Source organism: Hirundo rustica, chromosome 6 (genome assembly GCF_015227805.2).
Source record: "Hirundo rustica isolate bHirRus1 chromosome 6, bHirRus1.pri.v3, whole genome shotgun sequence".
NCBI lineage: Eukaryota > Metazoa > Chordata > Aves > Passeriformes > Hirundinidae > Hirundo > Hirundo rustica.
In genome coordinates, this window is record NC_053455.1 from 44,006,050 (window position 1) to 44,032,901 (window position 26,852).

A 26,852-nucleotide genomic window follows, 5' to 3' on the forward strand; every position below is an offset into this window, starting at 1 on the left:
CTGTCAGTTTGTAGAGCTGCTGCTATGTCTGCCCAGTTTGTTCCAAATGTCAAGCTTGTGTGCTGTCTCTCATGCATGCTCCCACTCTGTGTTCCCTCTGCTTTTTAAAGACACTGCAGTGCTGTTTATCTCACTTATCCCTCTCCCTCTGAGTTCCCCGTACAACACTGGTGCTAACCACAGTTTATTTGAACTGAACACAATACAGAACTCTCAAATCCAGGTGGCACCTGGCAATTTATGAGGCTTAACCACAAAATTCATATAAACAAGGTCGTCTTGTGTGAGACTCCTGGGCTCTGAGATAAGTATGCACACTCTCTCTGAGGAGCACCTGCACTGTTTTTTAACACAAAGTTTGCATTTAGCTTTCTTCTTTGTAGTTTCATAACTGGTTTCTTCATTGTTAACTCTCTGAGAGGAGAACTAGTCTTGGTCACACTGGTGTTCCACGTCAAAGCTATTTCATTGAAGGCCAATGTCTCACTTCCCCAGCCAACCTTCTGCAGTGTGGGTGAATGACAATAGGGATCACAAAATGTCCATGCTTCCAATGCCAGTATTTAATTTTCATGGATATTGCGTCTTTGGTATTGTGTATCTAGGGTCTTGATGGCCCTGGACAGGCAGGACAAATCAAGAATATAAAAGTTAGTTACATACTTACTGAGTAAGTTGTAGGTATTATGCCAGGTATGGGTCACAGGTGGCCACAAACAGTGGCCAGTAGAGTCTTTTTCCTGAAAGCCCAAGAAGAAAACCTATGCTTCGTCTCCACAAAGCAACTGTCTCAAAAACTGACTCAAAGTGGAAAGATGCTGTCATATAAGAGCACCCTGAAAGTTTTCAGTCTCCACACACAACACTGTGCAAAAATTCTAGTGATCCATTAGGTCCTTTCAAATGTGAATGTAAGTTCACGCTCCAGAAGTAGGAATTTGCAATAGCAGAAAAACTACATAAATAACCAGGCCTTTCCCTTTTTCCAGAGACTTTGTGATCCTGCAAGACTCAAAATCCGTTTCTGACTTGCATGCTTTTCCCTGAGAAAGTGGCTGGGGGAGGCCACTGTGCTTACATTGCAGCTCAGGATCTTGAGGTTAATGCATCTCTTACCTGACAGCATCTGATGTCAGCCAGAAGAAAAATCAGCAAAAGTTATAGTACTTGATATTTGCTACAGCTAAAATAGATGAGAGGACTCACATTCCTTTATCTACTCTGATCTTACAACACTTTCAGTTCTTAGAATCATAGAAGCCTCTAGGCTGGAAAAAGCTCTTAAGATCATCAGGTCTAACCACAAACCTAACATGGCCGAGTCCACCACCAAATCTTTTCCGTAAGTGACACATCTGCGTGTCTTTTAATTATCCTCTTGGGATGGTGACTCAACAACTTCTGTGGCCAGCCTGTTCCATTACTCTTCAACCCTTCTGGTGGAGAATTTTTTTCCTAATACCCAATTTAAACCTCTCCTGGTGTAACTTGAGGCCATTTCCTCCTATCAGTTGTTACTTGGGAAATAGCCTGACCTCACCTCGATACAATGTCCTTGAAAGGATGGCAGTTGTAGAGAGCAATAAGGTCTCCCCTAAGCCTCTTTTTCTCCAGGCTAAACAACCCCATCTGCATCAGCTGCTCCTCATAAGATCTGTTTCCTAGACCTTTTACCAGTCTCATTGCCCCAGCACTTCGATGTTTTTCTCGTAGTGAGAGGTCCAGAACTGAACCCAGGATTCAAGGTGCAGGCTCACCAGTGCCCAGAGCAACAATCACTTCCCCGGTTCTGCTGGCCACGCCGTTGCTGAAACAGCCAGGATACCATTGGCCTTGGCCATCTGGGCACTGCTGGCTCATTTTGAGCTGACTGTCAACCAGCACCTCCAGGTCCTTTTCCAGCCATTCTGACTCAAGCTATTTTTGTCAGATGATGTCTTGGAGAAGTGGTTAGTCCTGAGTCTTTGTGCAGCTTGAGAAGCTAACAGCACCTGCAGACCAGTGCAAAGATTCATGCCAAAGCAAGTAATGTATGCAGAAAGGAAACAAAGGATTTGTGGAATATGCAATGCATGGGAAAGTAAAAGGTTTTAGAGACAAATATTGATATCCTTGCTCAGATTCTGACACACACAAAACTCTAATATGAAATAAATCCCAATAAGAAACATCTGAATGGGAGTGCCAGGATAAAGTAGAACAGAAGCCCTAGATGTCATTCGAGGCCAAGTGTGGGACAAGGATGTTATGGCTGAGGCATTTCTAGACATCTGAGTACATTAGATGGGTAGAGCCTGAGCTCACTGCTCTGCTGTTTTGCCTGAACTTCCTAACAACCTACCTATTTTTACTATTCACTCCCTAGCACTTGGAGAGACCTTTTAAAAAAAAAAAATCAGGTTGAGCTGTAATGCCAGATATCAATCAAAATCACTCTCTGCAGTCACAGACTGATTTCCTCTCTTATCTTGAAATGGCAGGCACAGTTCCCTGACAATATGCATTGTTAGGATTGAGGAACTTGAGGCTCTTTGAGAAGTTTAGCAGATCTCTCCCTCTGGGGTGTTTATTCAAAACTTCACCCGGGTAGGTGGCTGCCTGTCCCGTCCCCCCCGGGAGCCTGAGTTCCCGTGCAAAACCACACTGTACAGGCATCAGCTTCCTTATCAAAGGAACTACATGAGCATATGTAAACCGACTCAAATGGTTTTCTTCCAAGTACACAGGAAATCAGCTTGGAAAAATGCTGTCTCGTAGGGATACAGCAGGCAGCTAAAGATTTTAATTGATCTCAAATTGCTACAGCTTTGGGCGTGTTTTGTGTCCGTAAAAACACAATTGCTGAACAGTTTGAGCTGCACAGATCAAGTACTGGAGAATGTTTTCCCTGTGCAGCTGGCACCACCGAGTGGAGAAAAACATTTTTGCCTTCATTTCTGATACAGCATGGCCATTAATATGTATCACTTGTTTTAAAATTTTAAAAGTTTAATAGTAATAAAATGCTTATAAAAATAGTAATAGAATGAGAGTAATAAAAAAATTGAACAATTAGGGTTAGGACAATATGAGACAATCTGGGTGCCTTTCCGGGCAAATAAGCTCTGAAAGAGGACCCCGTTAACAGAGGATTAACTCTTAAAAGCAATAGTCTGTTGACTATTCATACATCTCATACATGATGCATAAATTCCATTCAAACAAAGAATTCTCTCTGGTCAGTGTCACTTTTTTCCTATGGCATCTTCAGGGCTGAGCAGGGCAGGAGAAGTTGGTCTCTTCTGATAAGGAAGTAATAAATTCTTTTTCTCTGAAAGATTTACGTTTTCCTGTGGCTGCTATCTCTTTGTGAGTATCCCCTTTCCTCCCTTAAAAGATAATTCCTATTTTAACGACAAAAACTACATTTTAACTACAAAACTACATTTACCATACTATCAAAATATTAATACAGCATTAGTAATCAATACAACATAATACATACAGTAAATATCTTGCGTAGAGCCGTATAATATGCACTTTTCACATATATGATAATGGGCCTAAGCCTAACAGATTTGGAAACCCTTCTGAATAAAAAAATTAATTTATTCTTCGAATAAAAACTCTAGATAAGTTCCTTGATTTCTCAGTTAAAATAGGTTGGACATCAATGCCCTTGACGCCTTGCAGATTACAAAAAAATAGTATTTTTCATATATATATAACCCACCATCTAAGGATATCTTTTACAAAGCCATGCAATTATAAATTTCGTTGTTTTACAGCCCATGAAAGCAGCATACAGTATGTCCACTTGGCAGAAGAAAAAGCCCTGAAATTTGTCCGGTTCCAGGAGCAGGTCCGCAAAGATTCAATTTATTTATGTCTCTTAATGTTGTTATTTCTTTATTGTGGTACTTTGGAGCTCTATCTGCTGGCCCAGCTATTTCTCTCTCCTAGCTTCCTGGCAAGTCCTAACGAAAAAATGTAAGTGTATTTTGGACATAGCATTCAGAGGTGTGCATTCGGGTCTGGCGTGGGAGCAGCACCCTGCAGAGGGAGACAGGTGCTCTAGCCATGGAACAATGCACTGACTTCCAGCTCCCAAGGAGCATGGCATGCAGACAGAAACACTGAAAATCACTGGAAAACTGTGCCCCCCAGCAACATCCCCCCAGCTTACATCCCCCCAAACAGTGGGAACAGTTTGTTGGATTTAAATGTGTGTTAATCAGAGGTTCTTGCCAAGAAAACTCCTTGATGCAACCAACCAAATTCCTTTCGTTCGTTCCTAAGGGAATGAGGCTGTGTTTACACTGTCCCGGTATTTCACTGCCTTAAAATTCCGCTGTCCAATCCACCGGGTTCCCCTCTGTGCTAGCCCTGGGGGAGGCAGCGCTTCGGTGCCTGCAGGAGTCCCCAGGGGACAACTGAGGCGGGGAGAGGAAAATGTTTCTAAATAAGTATTTGGGTTGCACTGAGAAACAGCTTTTTGGCGACTCCCAAGCCGTTAGCACGCGCACCACCATCCCCACCACGCCCCGGCTTCCAGCGCCTCGTTTGTAACAGCGCTCGGGACGGAGAGGAGCGCATCCTAATGGCTCTTCATAAGAGCACCAGCGGCGCGGAGCGGACACGGCCCCGGCAGGAGGATTCAGCCCCCGGTGGCAGTTCAGTGCGTGTCGCGGACGGGTGACGGCGGCGCCGCAGCTCCCGCGGCCCAGCCCGCCCGTCCCGGCGGCGCTGCCCCTCCGCGGCGGCAGAGGGCGCTGCAGGCCCCGGGGCCGCGCTCGCTCCGAGCCGCCGCCGCCGCGCTTCCCCGAGCAGAAGCGGAAGCGGCGGGCGGGGCGCGGCTGCGGGTCGCGGTGAGTCCGGCGGGGCGCGGGGGGCGGCCGGGAGGGCGGGGGCTTCGGCGGGCCCGGACGCCGGACTCGGGGAGCGAGGGCCCGGCTGGACTCGGACCGCTGCAGGCGTGTGGCGGCGCCCGGCGCGGAGCGGTTTTACCCCGGGCTGGGGCTGCCGGCTGGGGAACGGAGCCGCCTATCTGCGCGGCCCCTTCCACCGAGCTCGGGGCTCGGCGCACGGCCGGGCCGGGGTGCCGGGGAGGGCGGCCGGCGCTGGGGCCGGGCGCTGGTGGGGCTGGGCGCGCCGGCCTGCCCTGCTCCGGAATTGAAACCGCGGCGCGGCCAGCGCAGCGCGGCTGAGCCCCGCCGTGCCGGCCGGCCCGGGGCTCGCAGTCGGGCTGGGAGGCCTGGCGGGTGCGAACCTGGCCGCGGTGACCGCGTCCTGCCTCTGCCCCCGCGGGTGCCCGCCGACAGCGGGAGGAGCGTCAGCAGCGCGGGGCTCTCGGGCTGTGCTCCCGCTTGTCCCGAGCAGCAGCTGAACTTGGGCTCTGGTTTTCCCACCGTGAAATAGTGACACTCAGGAAATTCTTCGGGAACGCCTTAAAGGGTAATTTCCAAGATGGGTTACTGTTTCTAAACCCGATAGCTCTTATTTTCTAGTAGAGCTTGGCAGTATTTAATGTTTTCGGTAACTTTATTAACACGAGTAATAAATTACAACTTCAGTAGTAATTTCCATCAATTTCCTCTGGCTCAGATAGGTCACGCTGTCTTTTCGTACTTAAACAGAAATCTCAGCGGTAGGTGGGAGGAAAATGTTCTAATTATATCCCTTAAACCTAGTTGTTAAAGCTTGCCGAAAGTATTCCCCCATGTTTGCCTCGAGCACATTCTGCAGCGCTACCCCACAGCTCTGTGGATTTTGTGGTGTCTTAGATACATACCACTGTGAGTGATTAATAAAGTACTGATTTGAAGCTTTGGGTGAATTTTGCACTGTGCTTACCAACTGTTAAAATACTTGCGAGCAAACTGCTTTGTCTTCCCGTAGAACGAAAAGGCCATAAAACTTTTATTTCTAGTTGAAGAAGGGGTGGGGGGGGGGGGGAAGTCACAGAAGTATGCTGTTAAAAGCGTAATTCTTCCGCACATTCCACCTGACCTTCCGCTTTTCCCAACGACTGAAGATTCATGGAGCTCAGTCAGGCTCTGTTGAATAAGAACTTGTCAAGACATAAATGGCTTTTTAAGTTTTGTAGTATTGCAACACTGCACTGCTGCTTTCTATCTTAGAAAACTGCTGCTTTTTTTAGAAAGACAGGACACACAATAGGTACCTGTGCTGATGGAACTTCAGCATGAAAGAAAAAGTATCTGAGGTGAACATACGTTCTTTTCTTCATGCATTGAACTTCCATGAGTTTACTGCATCAAGAGCAGTAACTTTTGTATCTCAGTAGCACAGATTAGCTAAGCACATGTTAAAAAGGAAAAATAAAATATTTTAGATCCAGACTGTGAAAACTGGCCATAAAATATTCCGGGTATAAGGCATGTCAAAAAGAAAACAAAAGTAACTGTAAGGTGGAGTGGGAGTGAAAAGGAGAAATGTTTTAGTTGTTTCAGAATGTGTGTTCAATTCACTGTTTGCTTTCCCAGGATCTCAGATCATTTTACTAATGCCACATGCAAGTCTCATGCCTGTAGAGGTGGATGGTAATTAAATGTAGCCTGGAGACTGCTGTGCAGAAATCACATTTGTTCACAGCCGTACTTCTCCCTGCCTGTTTTTGAAGTGCTTTATGGGTATTTACTTTGTCTTCACTAGGGCAGCATCTTACATTCTCTGTGGATCTACTGAGGGGTATAGAAGGGCATTAATGCATATCCGAATGTGTTCTCAGTATGCAGAGGGAGAACAGAAGCTGGAGTCACTGCCAAAGACAGAGTTCAGTAGTACTGTTCTTCCCATTAACAGTGCTTTCCTTGTGTTTGTTATTCTGAACAGTTCCTAGTAAACTCTGCCTAAAAGTTAATAGACTAAAGAAGGTTTCAGGGAATTTTGGCTTGGGTTTGTTTTTTGGTTATGGAAAAACCCATAGAATATCTTGGTCTTAAATACAGTCTAGTATGCTTCCACTGCACATTAAAATTAAGTTTGCTTTGACATACTTAAATAGGATAAAATATGAATGTAACTGTGAGTGTGCCACCATCCAGTCTCGTAAGACTAGCATTCAAGCATGAAAATACTTAGCTGATTAAAGCCTGACAGCATTCTTTACGAATAAAGAGAAATCACCTGGAAAGCTTCAGAAATCCCCCCCCAAGGGCTGCTCTGTTCAGGAGCTCTTGATAGTCTAATGAGTTCGGAATGTTGTTTGTGTTTGCCTCAAACAAAAATTCTTCTTTCAGGTTTTTGAGTTCACGTGTTAAAATGGTGTGAGTATGGTGGTTTTCCAAAAGACTTGGATGTCTTAAAGGTTACTGCTGTTAGGAAAAAAAAGAAAGTTTGTATCTCAGACAAAATAAGCAACATGCTTGCAGACTTTTACAAGAAAAGAGAATTTCATTTTTGCAGTTACAAGTTCTGCCTGAACGTCCTATTGCTTCAGCTCGTCTAGCCCTTTGATAGCTTTGAAATGGAAGTGTTTTATAGGTATTAATTAGAAGGCATTAGCATAATTTCATGTGTTCTGCCTGGATGAGGCCATAGTGATGGTAGCTACAAACCTCATAGTGGAAACACATGGTGCTTATCAGTTATCAGTAGACCATTGATTAATGTGCCTGGGAATAAGTGTTGCAAGTATTACTCCATAAACAAATTATCCAAAGTCACTCCACTGGTCTGTCAGTCTCACGACCCAGAAATCTATACATACACATACAAGGCAGGTGAAGAAAAGAGAAAAGTTTGGCTGGTTATTCTGTCAATGCTGTGCTAAAGGCATTTTCCCTCCTGGGTGTGTGCTGGCCAGGCTGCAAAGAAATTAATTATATTTGTGAACTTTGAGTAAGAAAAAGGATTTGGAATAGTCTTCTGTATTGATTCTTTATTTGTATGGGTAGGCATTGTCAATTTTCCAGGAAAGGTCATGTGTAAATTTATTGTATTAAGCCCTTCCTGATTTATATTAAAAATTTTCTCTTACAGCAACTGATAGCACATTATTCCTTCAGTTTGCCAAATGCTTGAAAATATGATTTCTTATTTCAGTGTAAATAGTATGCAATGCCTACTTTTACTTCCTCCCTAATACTCTTAACGATAATGGGATTTTACAGGCAATCTGAAGATATTTTCTGATACCAGTGATTGATTGATTAATTGATTGATTTTTGATTTAGAGAAGTTTGGCACTTGAAAATCCATAGAAGTCCTACCTAAACTTCATTATACTATGGGAGTTGAAAAATCAGAGTACTGAGCTTTGTTGCATGCATTAATTTAAAATATGGACAATTTAAATTCTGTTTTGACGTAGTTTTTGTCTATCCTAAGGTACATTACTCTTGCACGAGTTTGCTCTTCTGGTCTGACTGTGCTATCTCACATTAGCCTAATGACTTTGTAATGTAGCAGTGTAAATAGCAACAGAGCACAGGTTACTTAGTGAAGAAAGGTGTCATGGTTCAAAGTTGGAGGAGTGGGATGGGGACTCCTTTTCTTTTAACTGTCCTTTAACTGTCTTTTCTGGGGCATGAAAATTTCATCCTTAGGGCATTCCCAGACTTCTGCAGCACAGGTAATGATCAAACAAGTTCTGACCATTACCATTTGGCATGGAAAGCACCTTCCTTTCTGTTGGCAATTAACACAGCTGTTTCCTCAGAGAGTGAAATCAACCTTTGCCAGCCCAAGGCCTGAATACCTCTGTTCCCAAGCTACAGCACATTATTTCCAGAGTCAGCAGGTCTGGCAGCACTTCCTAGCTCTAGAAAAGAGCATTTCAGATACATTGCCAAATGTAGTTTAAGACTTTCTCTGTCTTAGAAACGTCACTCTAGCAAAAGCAAGAATTACCACGTAATGATCCAGCTTAATTGCTGTTGTTCCTGGATCTGAAAGCTGGATGTTGTGGAAACAAAAAAGGTACAAAGAGCAGTCTAGAAAAGTGTTTAAAGTATTCAATGACTAACATTTTTTTAAAAAAAAGGGTAAGTTCTCAAGGCTGTGGTGTACACGAGGTATTATAAATTAACACTCAGATATTGTTGTACTTGCATTTGACTCAGTTTTGTTCAGCACAGAGGAAGAAAAGCAACTATTATCAATAAGAAAAACTGATATAGTTTTTAGGAATCTCAGTTTTTATTTCCCTGGAAACCTGTTTCATAATCAAAAAGAAAAGGTAGCAGCTTGATTTGAATTTTGGGATATATCCTGGTTTGGGGTTTAAAATCATTCTTTTCCAGCCTAAGCATTTTTTGAATTCCCCAGGAAAGGAAGGTGAAAAACTGCTACAGTAAGCTCACAGATTGTCTGCTCTACCTTAACAGGGGAAAATACCTGTCACTGCCAAAGTACACTTTTCTGTATTGGTTTTGTCCTAGCTCTGCTCTGCTCTGTCCAAAAACCTATGTTCTAGTCTTAAAGGGTGGAGTAACTTCCACAAGAAACAGGTCTAATTCCTAGTACAGGAGTTAAAACGTATAGAGAAATTAGTTAAAATTGTGGTGGAGTAATAAGGCCTTGGCTAATTGTAACAGCTGAGTAAGAGCATTGTGGATTTTGATTTGGAAAAATTGTGCCTTGCCCCGCACCTAAAATAGGTGTGGAGGAAGGAGGATTTTGCTCACAGAAAAGATGAAATGGATAAGAGTAGTAGGAAGAACCCTATCTCTTAGATAAAATATAAAGAAAGTTTAAAATCTGGTTCTTAATCACCTTAAGTTGCCCCTTTGTGCCTGAATTTCCCTATTTAAAAAGATGCTTGCACTTCTTTTTTTTTTTTTGCAAACCACTTGGTCAGATGCAGATAAAAAGCTCCATGTAGGAGTGGAGTGTGTCACTGAATAAGAAGGGGTTTGTGTCAAACTAGGATGTTGACTGATTGCAGTGACTCAGTCTTTGCACATTACACTCTGGTACGGGAGGTTTTCTTCTGTAAACTGAATATTCATACCTGCAATTTATGTAGAAACAATTGAAATGGCCAAAGAGACACTGCTTGCATAGCACTTAAATCTACAAAGTGTTCAACTAGTGAGATTATACCTAGTCAGATCCTGGCTTCTTCTTTGTAAGAACAGAATTGTAGATAATATGGGATATTTTTTTTTCCTAGGAACAGTCCAAGAGAAGAGTCACACACTTCTTTGCAATTAATGTGACAGCTGAATTTGAGTAAAGCGGAATCTTTCTTCTTGAGATTTCCTGAATTCCTTTGTGACATTGCTGAAGGGACATACGTTCCTCTTCCCTTTCTTAGTCCCACTAAATATACCCCTGTGGCTTAGAGTAATGTGAATTTTTCAGTCCTAGGCTGGCCTGTGGATTCTGATATCCTTCATACCAACATTCCCACTCCATTGACCTAATTTAGTTCCTGTGATTTTTCATTAAATGTGTCCCATAGACTGATCATTCTCTTCAGCAGTTGTTAAATAAGTTACGTTAGTTTAACAGTGGAAACAAGCTGGGTTTCCTCTCCAGAGAGAACAGATCTACTGATGGCAGGCTAAAAAAAAAAAATTTCTCTGTCATGCAGAGCATCTTTCTAAGTATTGATTGTTCTGCATCCATTCTAAGTCACTGGGGGAGCTGGTGCCTTTGTGGGTTTAAACTGGTCATGTCTGGACTATGGCTGGAGCAGCTGCTGAGAGCATGCTTGGCGTTTAGTTTGTATTGCTGTTGTGTTTCGGAGCCTCAGTTATAAAGCCTGTTGTGGTAGATAATGTACAGGGACAATACATTGGGATGGAAAACAGAGTGGAAGTGAGCAGCACACTTTGGGTGCAGTTCCAGACAGCTCCGCTCGAGAGTTATTTCTGCAGAAAGTGAGCACTGCTGGCCGGTTCGGTACAACTCAGAACTGTCAGCCTGTGCTTTGAGGCTCTGGGCCTTAATGGTATTCTGGAAATGTCAGGAATGCTGTTCTTCAGATACTTCTCATACCTCTGTATACCCCAACAAGATGGAAAGTCATATATTTATACAACAGAATAAAAGTTCTAGTTTGATTATTCTAACTGTATCTAACCAAAATATGGTACGTTCGTTTTTCTTTAGATAGATCTGCCTCTTTTTTTGGTCTGGATAGCTGGAAAAAAATTGCTCATAGTGTCTTATCATGGGCAGTATTGCCAATCATTCATCATGTAGATGCGTAAAGCGCATTTCTGTGGTTTTGCACATGTTCAAAATATATTTCCCATAAATGCAAGTTGAGGCATTGTGTGATTATTTCTGTTGATATAATCTAAAGGTGTCATAAAATAAGTACCCAGATAAGACTACCTGTATGTCCTCCTCCTATCCATGAACATTTTTTAAAAATGAGATGTGATATTCCAATTCTGATGTAGGCAAGAAAATTTTTAGTTTTGTGAGTTCATGGTCAAGATAATCCTATTCATTCTGCTGCCTCCAGAATCTGCAGTAATGATGCAGATAAACAGTTCTTACTATTTGTCTCTTGATTGGATTTCCATCCCTAATATATTTTAAATTACATAATGGTATTACATTGAATTCATTAGGTGAACATTGCAAGAGACTTTTGCCTATACTGCTGTGCAAAAGATTATCAAATCCGGGTTTATTTGGCTTGTTTTGCATGCCTGGCTCCATAACTATCAGACTACTCATACTGCCTTGCACCTGGTGATAATCTCTGTTTTTCAAAGAAATGTCATTTATAGAAAACTAACCACAGTAGGATTCTAAGAAAATGATTGTAGCCATTTAAAAAAAAAAAAAAAAAAAAAATAAAAAAAGGGGAGGGGGGGAGAAGAAGGTTTCTTGGTCTTTATAATTTGTATTTGGTGGGGTTTTTTTAAGGTTCCCTCATTCTGTGTAGAAACACTAGCAATCTAGGGATACAAGCACTTTTTCATTTCATACCTAGGAGCTCACCCTGCTTTGGAGGAGTGTTGTAAAAGCAGACTTTAGTATGCCATCCACCACTCTTCAGGGAAAGGTGACTTTTATCTTCTGTTCTTACAATCATGTCCCTTGTCCTCCCTGTCAGCTAGCCTGGAAAGGAGGAAAGGAGCTCTGTTTGAATACTAGTAATTTGTAGATAGCTTTTGAGTTGTGGAATTATTATCCTTATCTCATGTGTAGCTTCTTACTCAATTTAAAGTCCTATTGGCAGTTCTAAAATGTTATCAGCAGTGCCGTATATTTGAATTTCATTTACAGCACATCAGCTGCTTGGTTTAGGTACTTCGACTTGTATTTTATTTGTGGTCCTGCAGCTAAGCCGATTTGAAATCTATATTGTGAATTGCTTGATACAGAAAATGCTAAATAACATATCTAACTGCAAGGCAAATAATGGAATTGAGCTGTTGTCCTTCAAGAAAACATGATTCTGTACAGCATTTTTTCCACACAAAATCTATTTGAATGTCTTGGAAGTGAATAATATGGAGGGGGTAAAGAAACATCTTCAATAGACATAGCAAGGACAAAGAGGATTCCTCTTCTTACAGAAATCGGTCATATGGAAGAGATTACAGAAAGGGGGGAGTGTGTTTGAACTATGCTGACAGGATGCAGTGTCCTTGCCTACATATCACAAGATAAGAAAAAAAAAAAAAAAAAAAAAAAAAAAAACAAAACGGAGGGGGGAATAAAACCAAAACACCGCAGTGATTTTGAGTAGAACCAAATCTGTAACTCTGTTCCAGTATTTTTGGTCGGAAATAAATGTTGTTCTTGCCTGGGAGGGAGTGTCCTGGAATACTTCAGACTGATCCGTCTTTTTGCCCCGTTGCAGCGCACCGGCGTGCGGCCGCGCTCGGCTGCCATGAGCTCGCTGCACAGCGAGGGCGGCTGCGCGGCCCGGGACGGCGAGAGCGGCTGCTGCGCGGCCATGGCCAGCGCCTGCAGCGCCGCCGCCAAGGAGGAGAGCTGCAGCGTGGGCAGCGGCGCGGGCAACCCGCCCGGCTCCTTCGCGGAGGAAACGCAGGGCTACGACGTGGAGTTCGACCCGCCCCTGGAAAGCAAGTACGAGTGTCCCATCTGCCTGATGGCTCTCCGGGAGGCGGTGCAGACGCCGTGCGGCCACCGTTTCTGCAAAGGCTGCATCGTCAAATCGATAAGGTAAAGGAAAAATTGCGGAAGCTGCTTTTAAGAAGAAATTCGTGTACCAGTGCAGTTTAAGGTCAATCTAAACTGAATAGAGCTGCCCAAGTTGCATTAAAAGCGAGTGCTAATAGAACTCTGGAAATTTATTATTCATTAAAGCTGCTGTATATGGCTAGAATGTCACAAGTTTGGAAGTTTTATGAGCTTTAGATAGTTCAATAAGTTTTTACAAACTTACCCAGGTTATGAATCTAAAAAATAGATTAAGATTCACATAATAACTAAAAAAAAGAAAGGTAGACAAATCCCCCGAACGACGTCTATTTCCAGCTCAGGATTGTAGAATTACCTGTCTTTTGCCTATGATTGTTTCTCTTGATAACCACAGGAAACTATAGGCAACCTGATTTCTTGGTGCAGATAAGGCAATTCATGCTTTCAATTCTTCACTCAAAATTAGCTGCTTCCTTCTTGAGCTGGAAGAGAGAATGTGATGGGGGACTAGTTTTGAACAAAACTAGTTTTGAGAGAGGAAACCAGGTGGCATATGAGGGACTGGGAATAAGATACTAAGGCAAGAGCAGGCTGATCTTATAAAAATGGATAATTGAAAGAGCAAGACAGGGCAGAAAGTACCTTGTAGAGAGCACTTGCCTTAAACATGAAATGAAGTCATCAGTGTCCCACACGTGTGAGTGAGTATTAGATTACATTGATAGATATAATGCTGTAGGATTTTTCCTTTTCAGCATAAGCCAAATTTTTTTTTTTCTTAGCAATTGCTCACTTAGCTCAAATGTCACTTCGGTAGGAATTTATATATTCAATTCTGTGTGACCTGTATGTAGAATTGGCTCATTTTCGACCATACTTTGCACAGTTTTGTGTAAATATCATTAAACTGTCTTCAGTGTTGCTGTGTTTTTCCCTGGTATTTATTTTACAGCATGTAAAATGGACAGTGCTTCCTTGATTGGTTTTTCATGCCAGTTGTCCATAGTTCTATTCCATTTCTTTTTCTTCCCCGTCCACCATTTGTAGCTCACTAAATGAATAGTGTGCCAGCAATTACATTTTCTGAATAAAGTGTTTTGTGGCCTTCTCTGTAGTTTCTGCTGCCTAAATTCTCAGGAAGAATTTCTCCATGGAAAAGATCATGACCAGAAGCTTCTGCTTCTTTTATACCCTTTCTGTATATCTATGAATAGTGGTGCCTGTCTCAGTGAATACTAAACAAGGTGAAAAGCATTTTTTTGAGATGGTAGATTATCAATGTAATATTTCAGATGTTTCATTGCTAGTAAAAGTTTCCCCTCATTTCCCACTGAACTCTGTCTTTGGAGGAGAGTTTGAGTGACTGCTTTGGAAAGCAGGGAGGACAGCTTGAAGTGCCAGACCCCTCTGAAGGCTGAACTGCATGCTTAATTGGTATCCATAGATCAAGCTATTGATTTGGATTATGTAGTGCCTACAGTATGGCATCGATTTGCAGTATGTACTGTCTTACAGTACCAGATTGATTGAGGTATTGAGAAGCTTCTACAGAACTAAAATGAAAATGGAAAGTGATATTTTGCATTCTTTAAGCACTGTTTTTTTTCACTAAGTGATTGTCACAGCCTTCATTTGATCAAGAGAAATTGCTTCTCTTTATTCCTCATTTCCCCACTGTCTTAAGTGAACACAGAGATTAAGGATTTTAAATGATGAAGGATGGACAAGCATTTTTTGAGTAATTGCTTCTTATGACTTAAACAATTGTAGTTGTTCATGTTGAAGAAGCTGTGGCTGCAACCAGAAAAAAAATTAGAAAGCCTTTTAAAAACTGGACTCTTTGATCTTACAGTGTGAAGGACACGATTAGACGAGATTTGATCACAGTAAATGTTTGCCTCCCAGAAAGTCTTGGCAGCTTTTTAAATAAAGCTGTGTGAAGTGCTTTGAAGCGCTGTAAGTCATGAAAGAGGAGAAGCTTATCTACCTAACTACAAATGAGGTTACTTGTCAACAAAATGAATGTTACCTGTCAACAAAATACATTACTGGAAATTTTAGAAGAACTAACTTCAGGTGCAATAGCTAATTCAATTTCACTCTAGTATTCTCCTGTATCTTAGGGCAAAGCTGACTTAGGGTTTGTAGCAGAGCTTGCCAAATACCACAACCTCTGTTTATTGGAAAAGCAGAGTTGTGAGGTAACAAGGGCCAGCAGGGAAATCTTTGGGTGCTGGCAGTTCATCCAGCAGCTGGCATGGCTGCAGTTAAAGTCTCTGCCAACTGTCTCAGCTTCTTGGCTAAACCACTCACTTGTTAAAATCACAGAGCAGCCTTTTCTTACAGTTATGCTGGCTTTATTCTTGATACCTGTATTTTAATCTCAAGGGAAATTACAGGAATATTCCTTGTACTTTGTAGCAGTACAATGGCCATTGTTTCTCAGGTACTGTTGTGAGTGGCAGAGTGCAATGTGATAAATAATTCCAGCATAGGAAATCTTTGCTGTAATGTAAGTTAGAACTGAGGTGCATAAACTCAGTTCTGTCACAGGAAATGTATAGCAACATCTTCGTCTGTAGATGGATCTTAGCAGTGTTTTAAACACAGTCCTAATCCATGTAAGTAGTATTTGAAGCCTGTTTAATATCCTACAATGAGTTACTGTTTTTTCCTTACTACACTTTCCTATGTTGGAAAATTGCATTTCATTCTTATTTTGCCCTTTATCTGCTAGTTATTTAAACTGGGGATTTGGTAATCATTATTTCAAATTAATCTGTTACTGGCTGCTCTTACTCATGATTAGCTTTTCTTTGTAGAAATAAAGCTGCTGTCTTATCAGCAGGCCTATTGGAGCTGTCTTTATACTCCACTAAACGGGGTGTTGTAACCAAGTTATACCCATGAAAAATAATTTCCTGTAGGTTGTGAACTGAGGGAACATTTCTGGCTTGTGACAAAGATCACACTGGTCATAGCTCAGGGTGCTCTGAAACAAGGCAAGCTAGGTGTTTTCTTTCTTCCGCTTGTTTGGGAGTGTGATTCTCAGGCATGTGGTGAGCTTGCTCTGCAAGCAAAACTTGTGAAAGGAAGTTCACTGCCTCTTTTTGAAGTTGCAGCTTTACCTCCACTTCCTCTAGCGGCGTTGCTGATGGAGTTGCTGAGCAATTATTTCCTTTTCCAACAAAGAACATAAATTCCTTCCTGGTCTCCACAGCCCACTAGGTTCTACTTCCCCTTGTTCTTGCAGGCAGTGACAATGATCTGGCCTTTGATCCTTGCACCACAAATGCTCTCTGACATTTTTCCACCCCATCTATTTTTCCGTTTTATTGGTGTTTCCATTAGCACTCAGGAGCTCTGATCCCCCTTGCCTCTTTCACGGTATTACTTAATTGTGAATCAATATGTTGGCCTACTGCTTTCAGAATGAGCTGATACTGGAAAATTTGATGGAGGTGATCCCCTTTTGTACTCTATTTCTAATGATATTTGTATATACATGCAGGTAGACAGAACCTGATGAACTGGAACAGGCTGTTAGTTACCTTGTGCAGGTTGCATGCATTCCTGTTCCATCAGATTCCAAACCTTCATCAGTTAGCACTGACTTCCAGTCTTCTTGCTGTTAAAATGGCTTCAGATGCAACACCTGGGTCCAAATCCAGTGTAATTTTCATAGTTTCTAATAATTTTTGTGCCTGGAGGTTTTCACCCTGTTTGCTGTATAATGAAATTGAAGGATGACCGGCTGATCAAATGATTGTATAACAAAACCAGCAAACTGAGCAGTGTGTAATGTAATGCCAAACAGATGAAGTCACTGTGGAAAAAAAGATGATTTTGGTTTTTTTCTTAACTGAGATCACCTTGGCTGTTTATAAAATGAGAAAGAAATGAGAGCAGGTCTTAAGAAAGTTTAAGTAATTGTTTTGAAGTAGTATGTGAAATATTCTTTGATGTTTGAGCTATGTGAAGTACTTACAGAAACAGGACTGTAAGTTCTTAGTGTCTTTACATATTCCTGAAGTTTGTTTCCAGAGTACTTAACATGGCATTTGTTCAAATAAAATGTGTTTGAATTTGAAAGGTGCTGCAACCGCAGTCATGCCACCTCCAGTGAAACTGTTTTCAATTTTTCTGAAATACATTTCATATTTTCTGGTCATTGCCACATAATTACCATTGTTTTCAAAGATCTTACTGTGTTATTATTTGGCCACTAATACCTTGCTGGTGTAAAAATATTTTAAATTAAGTGCTTGGAAATCTGCTGGTAATATTGCAATATCTTTCCTTGCTTTTCTGCATTGTAGAGATGCAGGTCACAAATGTCCTGTAGACAATGAAATTCTGCTTGAAAATCAACTTTTTCCTGACAACTTTGCCAAACGGGAAATCCTTTCGTTAATGGTCAAGTGTCCCAACAAGGGCTGCAGCATGAAGATGGAGCTCAGGCACTTAGAGGTGAGAAGTAGTTTTGAAAATAAGAAACCTTGTTTTCGTGGATGAGTAAAAATTCAAAATAATTTAAATATTATGACATTTAATAATAAATAAACCAGGTCATTCCTGGTACTCATTTATGCTGACTCGGTGCATTTTTCTTTCAAGACTGTAGCTATACATATGGATTTTAATGAATATTTAATTTTAGTTAGGTGATTCTCAAGTGAACATCACAGTGCATGACAATTGTACTAATGTAGCTTTCTGCTGAGGATCATTCATGTTTGTCTTTTGATCAGCTATGTCTGTGCTTCACACAAGTTTCTTAATAGTTCAGTTTAATAGTCTCTCAAAGTAGCTACATATATTAGTTGAAATAATTGTTTTGGAAAATAATATATGCAGTTAAAAGGATAAATATAAAACTGAATTTTTACTGAGAGTTTTCTTAAAGCTCTGAATACATGAAACACTGACCTTAGTAATGGGACACTACCAGGCTGTTGGTAGAGTCAGCATAAGTGTATAAGGATTTCCTTGCATGAAGGAAAGGTGGTGAGTCGTCTGTCTTGCACTGTGCTTTCTCTTGAAAATGGATGAGATGATAGTTCTTGTTTGAAGTATCAAACCCCTCTTCTGCCCTTCTGCAGGACCACCAGCTGCAGTGTGATTTTTCCACTGTGGAATGCCCACAGTGCCAAGGAACCTTCCCAAAGAACCATCTGAAGGAGCACGTGACCCAAGAGTGTCCGAGGCGTCAAGTGTGTTGCCCAAACTGTGCCACGTCTATGGCCTATGAAGATAAAGAGGTACTTAGCAGGAGTCTCGGTTTGTCACCCTGCATTCACATGGGTTTGCTTGGAAAGGGAACAGCGGTTTAAAAAACAAACAAACAAAAACCCGAAAAGGTTTTGGTCTAGAAGAGCTTTCTGTGCTGCTGCACAGCTTAGAAACTACAAATTCAAGACATGAGCCTGGAACAGGCAAAAGCTTTGGAGAGATTGTCCCTAAATACAAACTGACTGGGAACCATGTGGTGTGAGGAGGCTTGTGAACTGGAGTAAGAACCACTGATTTCTGACCTTACTATCAGACAGGTCAGCATCTACTGCCCATAGAATACAAAAAGCAGTATTTACATTTGCAGTTTTATGATTAGGAGAGAGGGTGTATCTGGAAGAAAGTCTTTTGGGGATATCTGCTACCACACAAGACCAAGATAATTTCTGAACTCTTCACCTAGCTCTGTGTTTTTCACTCAGGTGATACTGAGGATAATACTTTGCTTTTGCTGTTACCATTTCTTTATCTCTATATGGATGTGTTTTATCTCAAGGACTATTAAATGTCCTTGGATATTAATATTGTGAATTGTCAATCAAATGTACCTCATATAATCCGACAATACAAATAAAAAGAAACAAAGCGCTTTCATATAGTTTCAGTACAATTGAACGTGAATTTTAGAAACTTATGGATAAAATCAGATTTCTTTGGAGCACAAGAGCTTTAGGAAATAAAAAATCTGCAGCTTTATGAATCTCTTGTATAAATCCAGGAAAAATAGTAATAGAAAACACACTGTTCAGGGTAAAGAGATTGTCTTTTTTTCGTAGTTGCATACAGCTAAATGCAAAATTAGGAATATAAAAAAAAATCTAATGTGTGATCAATGTGATGAGCTCTCTCTTAAATTGGGTACCTTTACTGATGTTTTCTCCCATTTCGTTTTTCTGTTTGATCACTTAAGCTTCATGACCAAACCTGCCCACTTGCCAATGTATATTGTGAATATTGCAACACTGTGCTCATCAGAGAGCAGGTAAGAGACTCCCTTTTCCTCTCTTTATTCCAAGTCAGGTGTTTTGTATTTGCATCGCTTCTTTAACCAGAAATTCAACTCAGAGATACAGTTTGTCTGCTAGCTGCTAAATCACTACCTGCCTGTCTCTGAAAATGTCCAGTCAGGAGTGATGCTCCCTTAAATGCTGCTCCAGCTTGCAGTTGCAGTCTTGCAAACTTTTTTAGGATTTTGGCTGCACGTCACATGGTTCAACTGTACTGCTTCTTGACAGGGGCCATGCTGCATGTCTTTGATCTTGAATAGAGTTGAAAAAATACCAACAACTGCCAGTGGTTATGGCTGACATTACAAGAGGAGGCTTTGACTTGGGAAGAGAGGGAGAGTTTTTGTACTTGGAAAGCAGCTATAAGTAAATTCACTATCAAACTGGGATGCTGGCTGGAATTCCGCTAGTCCTTTACTGTTGTAATAGCCATTATTATTTCTTCTGTTCAATAACAACTTCATTGGCAGGAAAATGATAAATATTGATTTGTTTAATATGGGATGGCAGCTATGTTGATAGCTTGGGTTAAAATAAAGAATGATCTTGTAAAATTGCACAAATGCTCTGAAAAGCAGGATTGAGCTTAGTAATGACAAAGGAAAAACTCTGTTGTTAGGTAGAATAATGAACTGCAGAAGTGGGGAACAGAGAACGCTAAACATTCATAATAATTGCTGATCTCTATTAGCCTTGTGCTTCATCATGATATTTAAACAAGGCAAACATCTGGGGTTATATAAGCAGGAATTCTTCCTGTGAAACACTGAATTATCCTTTGCTCTGTTTAGGGCTCGTAAGGCATCAGTTGAAGTTGCGCTTTTGAGGGAGGGTGGATGGGGAGGATCCGGAGCAGTGAGATGACTGATCTGGATCTGGAAAACACGGACCATAAAAAAAAAATTGAAGTAACTTGAACTTTTTGAGGAAGATGATAATAAAGAGGGACACAATGAGTATGTGCAAGTAGTCCTTCAGAAGGGAAGGAATTGAACATGATCTGACTGGAGGATAGGCTAGAAATAAAAGGTGTTATGTCTGTCAAGGAAACCTGAATGCTTTCTGAGGCCTAATGTAAGAACAAAGTCAATGAATTGCTACAGTACATACATGTGGGATGTATATTTTTTATCATCAGCTAACATTTTTGTTCAAAATGTCTGTATTCCCTTAAGAAATTACATAGGTATAAACTGATCTGACTTGAGGTACCTGTTCAAAATCCATCCAGCTGTATCTTTTTTGGATAAGAGAATACTCTTGCTGGAGAAGTAATATCAAATCTGGTTTGTTTTAGATGCCTAACCATTATGACAATGATTGTCCTACTGCCCCAGTGCCATGTTTTTACAGTGCCTTTGGGTGTCCTGAAAAGGTAAGCCTTTTATCAGTACCTTCTGAGTTGCAGACCTTGTGCATGATTTTGTCTGTTGCTTTTGTAATGTGTTTTCCTGTTCTTGTCTCATTAACAAGCCCAAAATCCTCAGTAATTTGTGTTTGTGGGTTTTTTGTTTTGAGGTGACTTAATTCTGAAACGGTGCATGTTGATACATTGTATTTCAAATTTGCTTTTTCAAATTTAAAAGCTCTGTGAACATTTGCCTGATGACCTTGCTTTTATTATTTCACGTTTTCCCAGCTTTCATGTCAATAAAGTAGCTTCTAGCATTTCTTCCAAAGTTGTGGCCAAATGTGCTTAAGAATCCTTGAGTTCCATGAAGAAAATAACTTTTATTAAATTATAAAATTATTAATCTAGATACTCTTTATTTCTAGTTTTTTAATACCTCTTGTTAAAAAATGGGTCTTCCCCCTTCATATCCACATCAGTTTTCGAACACAGAAAAATTCTAAATATATTTATCACTAACAGTCTTTCACCATGTCTTTGTTTTGAGTTGAACAGTGTTACTGAAAATGTACACCATAATTAATGATGGTTTCATAGGGAAATTATCACTCCCACAAAACCTGAGGTTTTTTATCATGAATGATCATTAACAAGAAGGTGACACTGAATACACAGTGCTTGCCTTTGGAATATTTGACAAGAATTTTTTCAGTATAAAATACTCCATATTTCTTCATATCTTGCTTTTACTTTCAGGCGCACAGTTTGAAATATACTGTTCCTATTTCTCACTGTATGTACTCCTGAAATATTTCATGCCTTTTACTCAAAATTGTCTCCATTTGAAGTGTGAGTCTTGGCCTTTAATAAGTTGTTATCAGTCTTTTTTGGAGAATTTAAGTTTTGTCATTTTCCTGGAGATGCTGCAGCTTCTGTAACACTACAGTCAAAGGTTTCCATATTAAACACTACATAGAATTATGCAACTATACAATATGCTATTACTAATGATAAATACTCTAACAAGAATATGTTTGTGACATACCAAAGTCACAAGCCAACAAAAACAATAATGTATGTATCTGATTTATTTTGCAGTCATTTATGTCAGTTCTATCTTAAGTTCCTAGGTAAACAGTTCTATGTTGAAATCACCTTATATCTCTGCTTTTGTTGGACCCCAGCTGTATCCACAGCAGAGCAAAGACTCAAAGATCTTAAAGGTCTTTTTCAACCTAAATGATTCTGCAATTTGCCCGCTGGTATTTGCACTTCTTTTTTCGTTTTTCCTAACAGTGATCTTAAATTTGGAGCTCTCAGTTGGTTAAGTGCTATTTTGTCACACCTTTGTCCTGGATTCAGACTGCAGTTTTTCTCACATGACAAAAGCAACTAACTACTTGTTTGATTTTCTTTAGAGCCACATTTAAAATATGATTGCAGATGTTCGATATGTTCCTCATGCCATATCTCTTAAATCCTAGATGCAAAGGAATGAACTGGCACGACATATGCAGGAGTTCACTCAGGTTCACATGAGGATGATGGCTCAGAGTTTTCAGAATATCAGTGTTACTGCTGCAAATCCTGTACCCTTCCTCAACGGTCTACACTTTGAGCCTGCCCTCTTCTCTCACGTGTCACATGCTGCCTATGACTGCAATCCAGAAGTTGAAAACTTCAAGGAAACTATTCAGCAGTTGGAAGGTCGTCTGGTAAGACAAGATCACCAAATCAGGGAACTCATTGCTAAAATGGAGACTCAGAACACTCACATGGCAGAACTCAAACGTACTATCCGAAATTTGGAGGGAAGGGTTACTGAACTGGAGGCAGAGCAATGTCATGGTATTTATATCTGGAAGATTGAGAACTTCAGTGGACTGCAGAAAGCCCAGGAAGAAGAGAGACCTGTAGTGATGCACAGTCCTGGCTTCTATACAGGGAAGCCTGGCTACAAGCTGTGCTTGCGCCTGCATATCCAGTTACCAAGTGCTCAGCGCTGTGCTAATTATATCTCTCTGTTTGTCCACACTATGCAAGGGGAATATGACAGCTACCTGCCCTGGCCTTTCCAAGGCACCATACGACTTTCTATTTTGGATCAATCAGAAGGCCCAGAAAGGCAGAACCATGAAGAGGTGATGGAAGCCAAGCCAGAGCTACTGGCCTTCCAGAGACCGACAATTCACCGCAATCCGAAAGGTTTTGGTTATGTGACTTTCATGCACCTGCAGAACTTGAAACAGAGAACCTTCATCAAGGACGACACACTCCTGGTGCGCTGCGAGGTTCAAACGCGCCTGGACTTGAACAGTGTCCGCAGAGAAGGCTTCCAGGCCCGCAGTACTGATGGAGCCATGTAGCCTGCAAGTCTTTACCAGAGCAGTGGAGCCTTACTCATGTTTTTCCACACGGATCACAAAAGTGCTTCACTGTCCACAAAGGCTGCGTTTGTAAAAGATCATAGTTGCCAATACAGTCGATCTTCACCTGAATGGAACTCGGTTGTTGCTGGTATATTTTTTTTTCTATATGGGGTCATATGTTTAAATATTTGGTAAGGTTCTCTCTTAAAATAATAAGCTACTTCTGTAGCAAGCTAACTAAATGAAGTGCTAATCAAAACTGCCTACAGGAGAATCCTATTGCAGAACTTGTGCATCTCAGATTGGTAAAACTTCAGTTGTATCAAATAGACCTGTAAGTCTTTTCACCTCAGTGCCTTGGAATAAATGCTGTTGCAAGGAAGGAGAAAGATTAATAAGGATGAGGGACTTTTCATTTGTTTTTTTCACAGAGCTTGGGAAAGTTGAGAGAGTTTATCTAGAATTTTGCATTGGCTATGTGTCTCTTGAAGTTTGAAGTTAGGGTTAAGATTTTGTTCATGTCACCAAGGGTTCAGGTATGCTTTGACCCTTTCCTCCTTCGGGAAGTTGCATGTTGATGCAGAGTTGATGTTGGTATTTCCAAAAGATATAAGGTGGTGTTGTGGAGAAGGCTAAATGACTCTGAACTGAGTTCATTTGTAATGTGGTCTGAAGGTGCCTCCCAAATTCTCTTTATTTTGATAAATCTTATTGTAAGTGTGTGCTCTAAGCCCAGAATGTCAACCACAATCATCAAGAGATACAAAAGTTTAGCATTTGAATGAAATCTCTTTGTGCTGGTGGGATCTCCTAGTGCTGGACATGTTTCAGGTTATGAGTGCACACATGAGCAAAGGGATGTACTAAACAGAGAGGGTGATGCAGAATTTGTTTTGCTGTTGTTGAAACCCAAATTTTTATCAAAGCTGAACTTGTGACCTGCATCTGTTCAAGTGATCTCTCAGTGTTGTAGGTGAGGTACCCAAGTGATCCCCTGTGAATTCTCTGTGGGCAGCTGCCCGTATCAGCATCCGACTGCTTTGGTATTTCCTGTCCTTTTAGCCAATAGGAGCTGGGCCAGCTCAGCAATCTGGATGGTAAGGAAAGCCTATTAATTCAGCAGTGTGAGGAAAAATTACAATCCTGTTTGTTTTAGGAAGAAAATCTGGCTTCCATAGTTACTCATTTATCAAACACTAGATTCACAGTGTCAGAGGTTCATGAGGTTCCTAATGCTGTGTGTATTATTGTTTTCTGTACTGACTGATTATATGCCATGTAAATGTTAGTTTTGACCAGCCAAAGCTGAACAGTTGAAGTTCACTGGTGCTAAAAATTTTAACTTTCATGGTGCTGATAAAGTTGTGAATCTTGTCTTTAAATGAGGGAAGAAAAAGCTTTTGTTCACCCCATAACCTAAGTACATGTTCAGATACTGAAGAAAGAGCTAGACGATGCATGAGCTTATGTGTATTATTTATCCAAGCTAGTGAAACAGCCTAAAGACTGGAGACACTGCAGCTTAAGAGATACTGAAGCATGTTCCAACTATTCGGCCTCATCCAAGCAATACCAGTGGGGAAAGGGTACATTGCTTAATATAAACAAGACCAAAGAAAGACTACTTATTATACTTCAGTAGTTTGGGAGGATACTCTCTGCCTGCCAGCACAAGAGGTAAAAGTTCCAAGGCCCAACCTACCACTTTGTTCATCGTATCCAATGAGTAAAATTTCTTGTGCAAGTAGAACCTATTAGATGGAAGAGGGATTTTATTCAATGGAGTATTGTCACTACTGAAATATGAACTTCCTGGCTAATGATAAATGCAGTTAGCTGTTGGTGACTTTAGTGTATTCCCAGTCGTTAGGGGACAGGTCAGCATGTGTTACTGAAAATAGGGAAAGATCTCAGCTTTAAAACCAAAGTTGATTTTATAATGAATATCTTTATCCTATCAGCTGAATTGTTCTGGAGTGTGTTCAGTTGGAGCATTCCCAAGCCATTCTTAACCAAGAGCTGTCGATGTCCATGGCAGTGCACAGACACACTCTGCACAGAAGGCACTGTACACAAGTTCTCCATTTTCAGGCTGTTACTATCCATGTCTTTTTCAAGATGCCCAAAAACTGCCATCCTCTTTTGTTCCCCTTCTTGTTTTTTGGAGGGCAGGAGGGCAAAGCAGAAAAAACACTTGTAATTTGAGAGCTTCTTCCTGCTCCAGGTCTTTCCTCAAGCCTAGCAATAAGAAAAATGTCCTTATTCTCTGTTCAAATCATTTATACCCAAGACCCACTAAATGCATTAACACTTCCTTTGCTTTTGAAGATTTGCATTCTGAATGGAATTTTTGCTTTGAGTCTTATCCGCTAGATCTGACATACTTCTGCCTCTGAGGAGGAAACTCCCTGTGGTGGCAGAGTTTAAATGATTCAGGTTAAAATTGTACAATATCACAAGCCAATAGGGAATAGAAGGTTACTGCATGTATAATTCTGTATTGGCCACAGTAATATGGAAGCTTTATTCACTGCTGCTATTCTACTGGGTTTGTATTTTTATATTTCCAGCTAGAACTCTGAGTGATGTCAAATTACTGTACTGTCAGCATATTACATGAGAGGCTGTCAGAGCTAGTTTGCGAAGTATCAGTTAAATCTTGCTGTCATAAAAGATTATAAATCTTAACTAAATATTTATTAGTGTACTTGTTCCATTTTCCTCTTTCCCCTTTCTTCAAATCTCTTCTTTTGAGAACTTGTTTTACCATGGTGGATTTAGGTGTAATTGCTAGAACCATTTAAATGGAAGGAGAAAGGTCTGCAGCATTGAGTTGTCTCTAAATCAAAGAAATACTTTCATTAACCTGTGTCCTGTGTAACTTCTTCAGCAATGGGGCTTTGTTCTGTAACTCAATGCTTTGCAGCATTACTAGATCTCAAGGCAGTTTAAAAAGTGGCTTAGCTTCTTTTATCTTCCAAATTTCTCTTGTCTTTAACGTGTTTTAAGTCACCGACTCTTAGTATGTGTATTTGCAAAGCTGCTATGGCACAAATTTCCCAATTATAATATATTATGAATGTGTTATCTCTTTGCCTCTGAATGTCTTCCCCTGCAGGGCAGGGAGAATTATTTTGCCAAAAATGTTGGTATGTAATGTATATGTGGGAGCTCAGATAATGTGAGATGTATAGAGTTGTTTTTTAAGCGGTCTCATGTATGTCTGATCATGTTTGCTATCAAGGGACTAAACTTGCTAATGAAATGAAATCAGGGTGACCTTTCTATTCCTATGTAGAGATGGCAGCAGACCAAATACATTGATGATGGATGCAAAAGATTATTCTGTGTCCATATTAAAAGTTTGTATTGGTTTGCATTTGAACAAAATGAAAGTACTCCTGTTCCCTTGGTTAAATTGACTGATAGTTTAATATATTTTGTAATTAATTCACAGCTATGTTTCTGACAGAACTTTAAAAAATAAACTAATTAAACTGTGCACTGCATGTTGCATCTTTATTCATATGGAGGACTATTCAAAAATGTTAACTGATACAGGACAACTGATGCTGTGGTAGTTTCTCTGTCTTGTGGGTTTCAGAGGTGGCTGGTAATCATACAGCACCAAGAACGCAAAAAATATATTTCAGTATAAAAACCTTCTGGTATTTATAAAAGGTATTGTTAGTTTAATTCATTACTAGAAGGTACAGCTCACGTAATAGATAATAAACTCAGCGCCCTCATAAT

At 40.6% G+C, this 26,852-nt stretch overlaps 1 protein-coding gene across 1 annotated transcript; it reads left to right on the top strand.

Moving 5' to 3' along the window:
* Positions 1-5,276: 5,276 nt before the first annotated feature.
* TRAF6 (TNF receptor associated factor 6) lies at positions 5,277-26,601 on the top strand. Its single transcript, XM_040067132.2, has 7 exons — positions 5,277-5,433; positions 12,776-13,101; positions 17,400-17,550; positions 18,183-18,341; positions 19,283-19,354; positions 20,677-20,754; positions 22,215-26,601. Exons 2-7 carry the CDS (start codon positions 12,806-12,808, stop codon positions 23,094-23,096), a joined length of 1,638 nt encoding a protein of 545 aa, XP_039923066.1. The 5' UTR covers positions 5,277-5,433; positions 12,776-12,805; the 3' UTR covers positions 23,097-26,601.
* Positions 26,602-26,852: the final 251 nt, after the last annotated feature.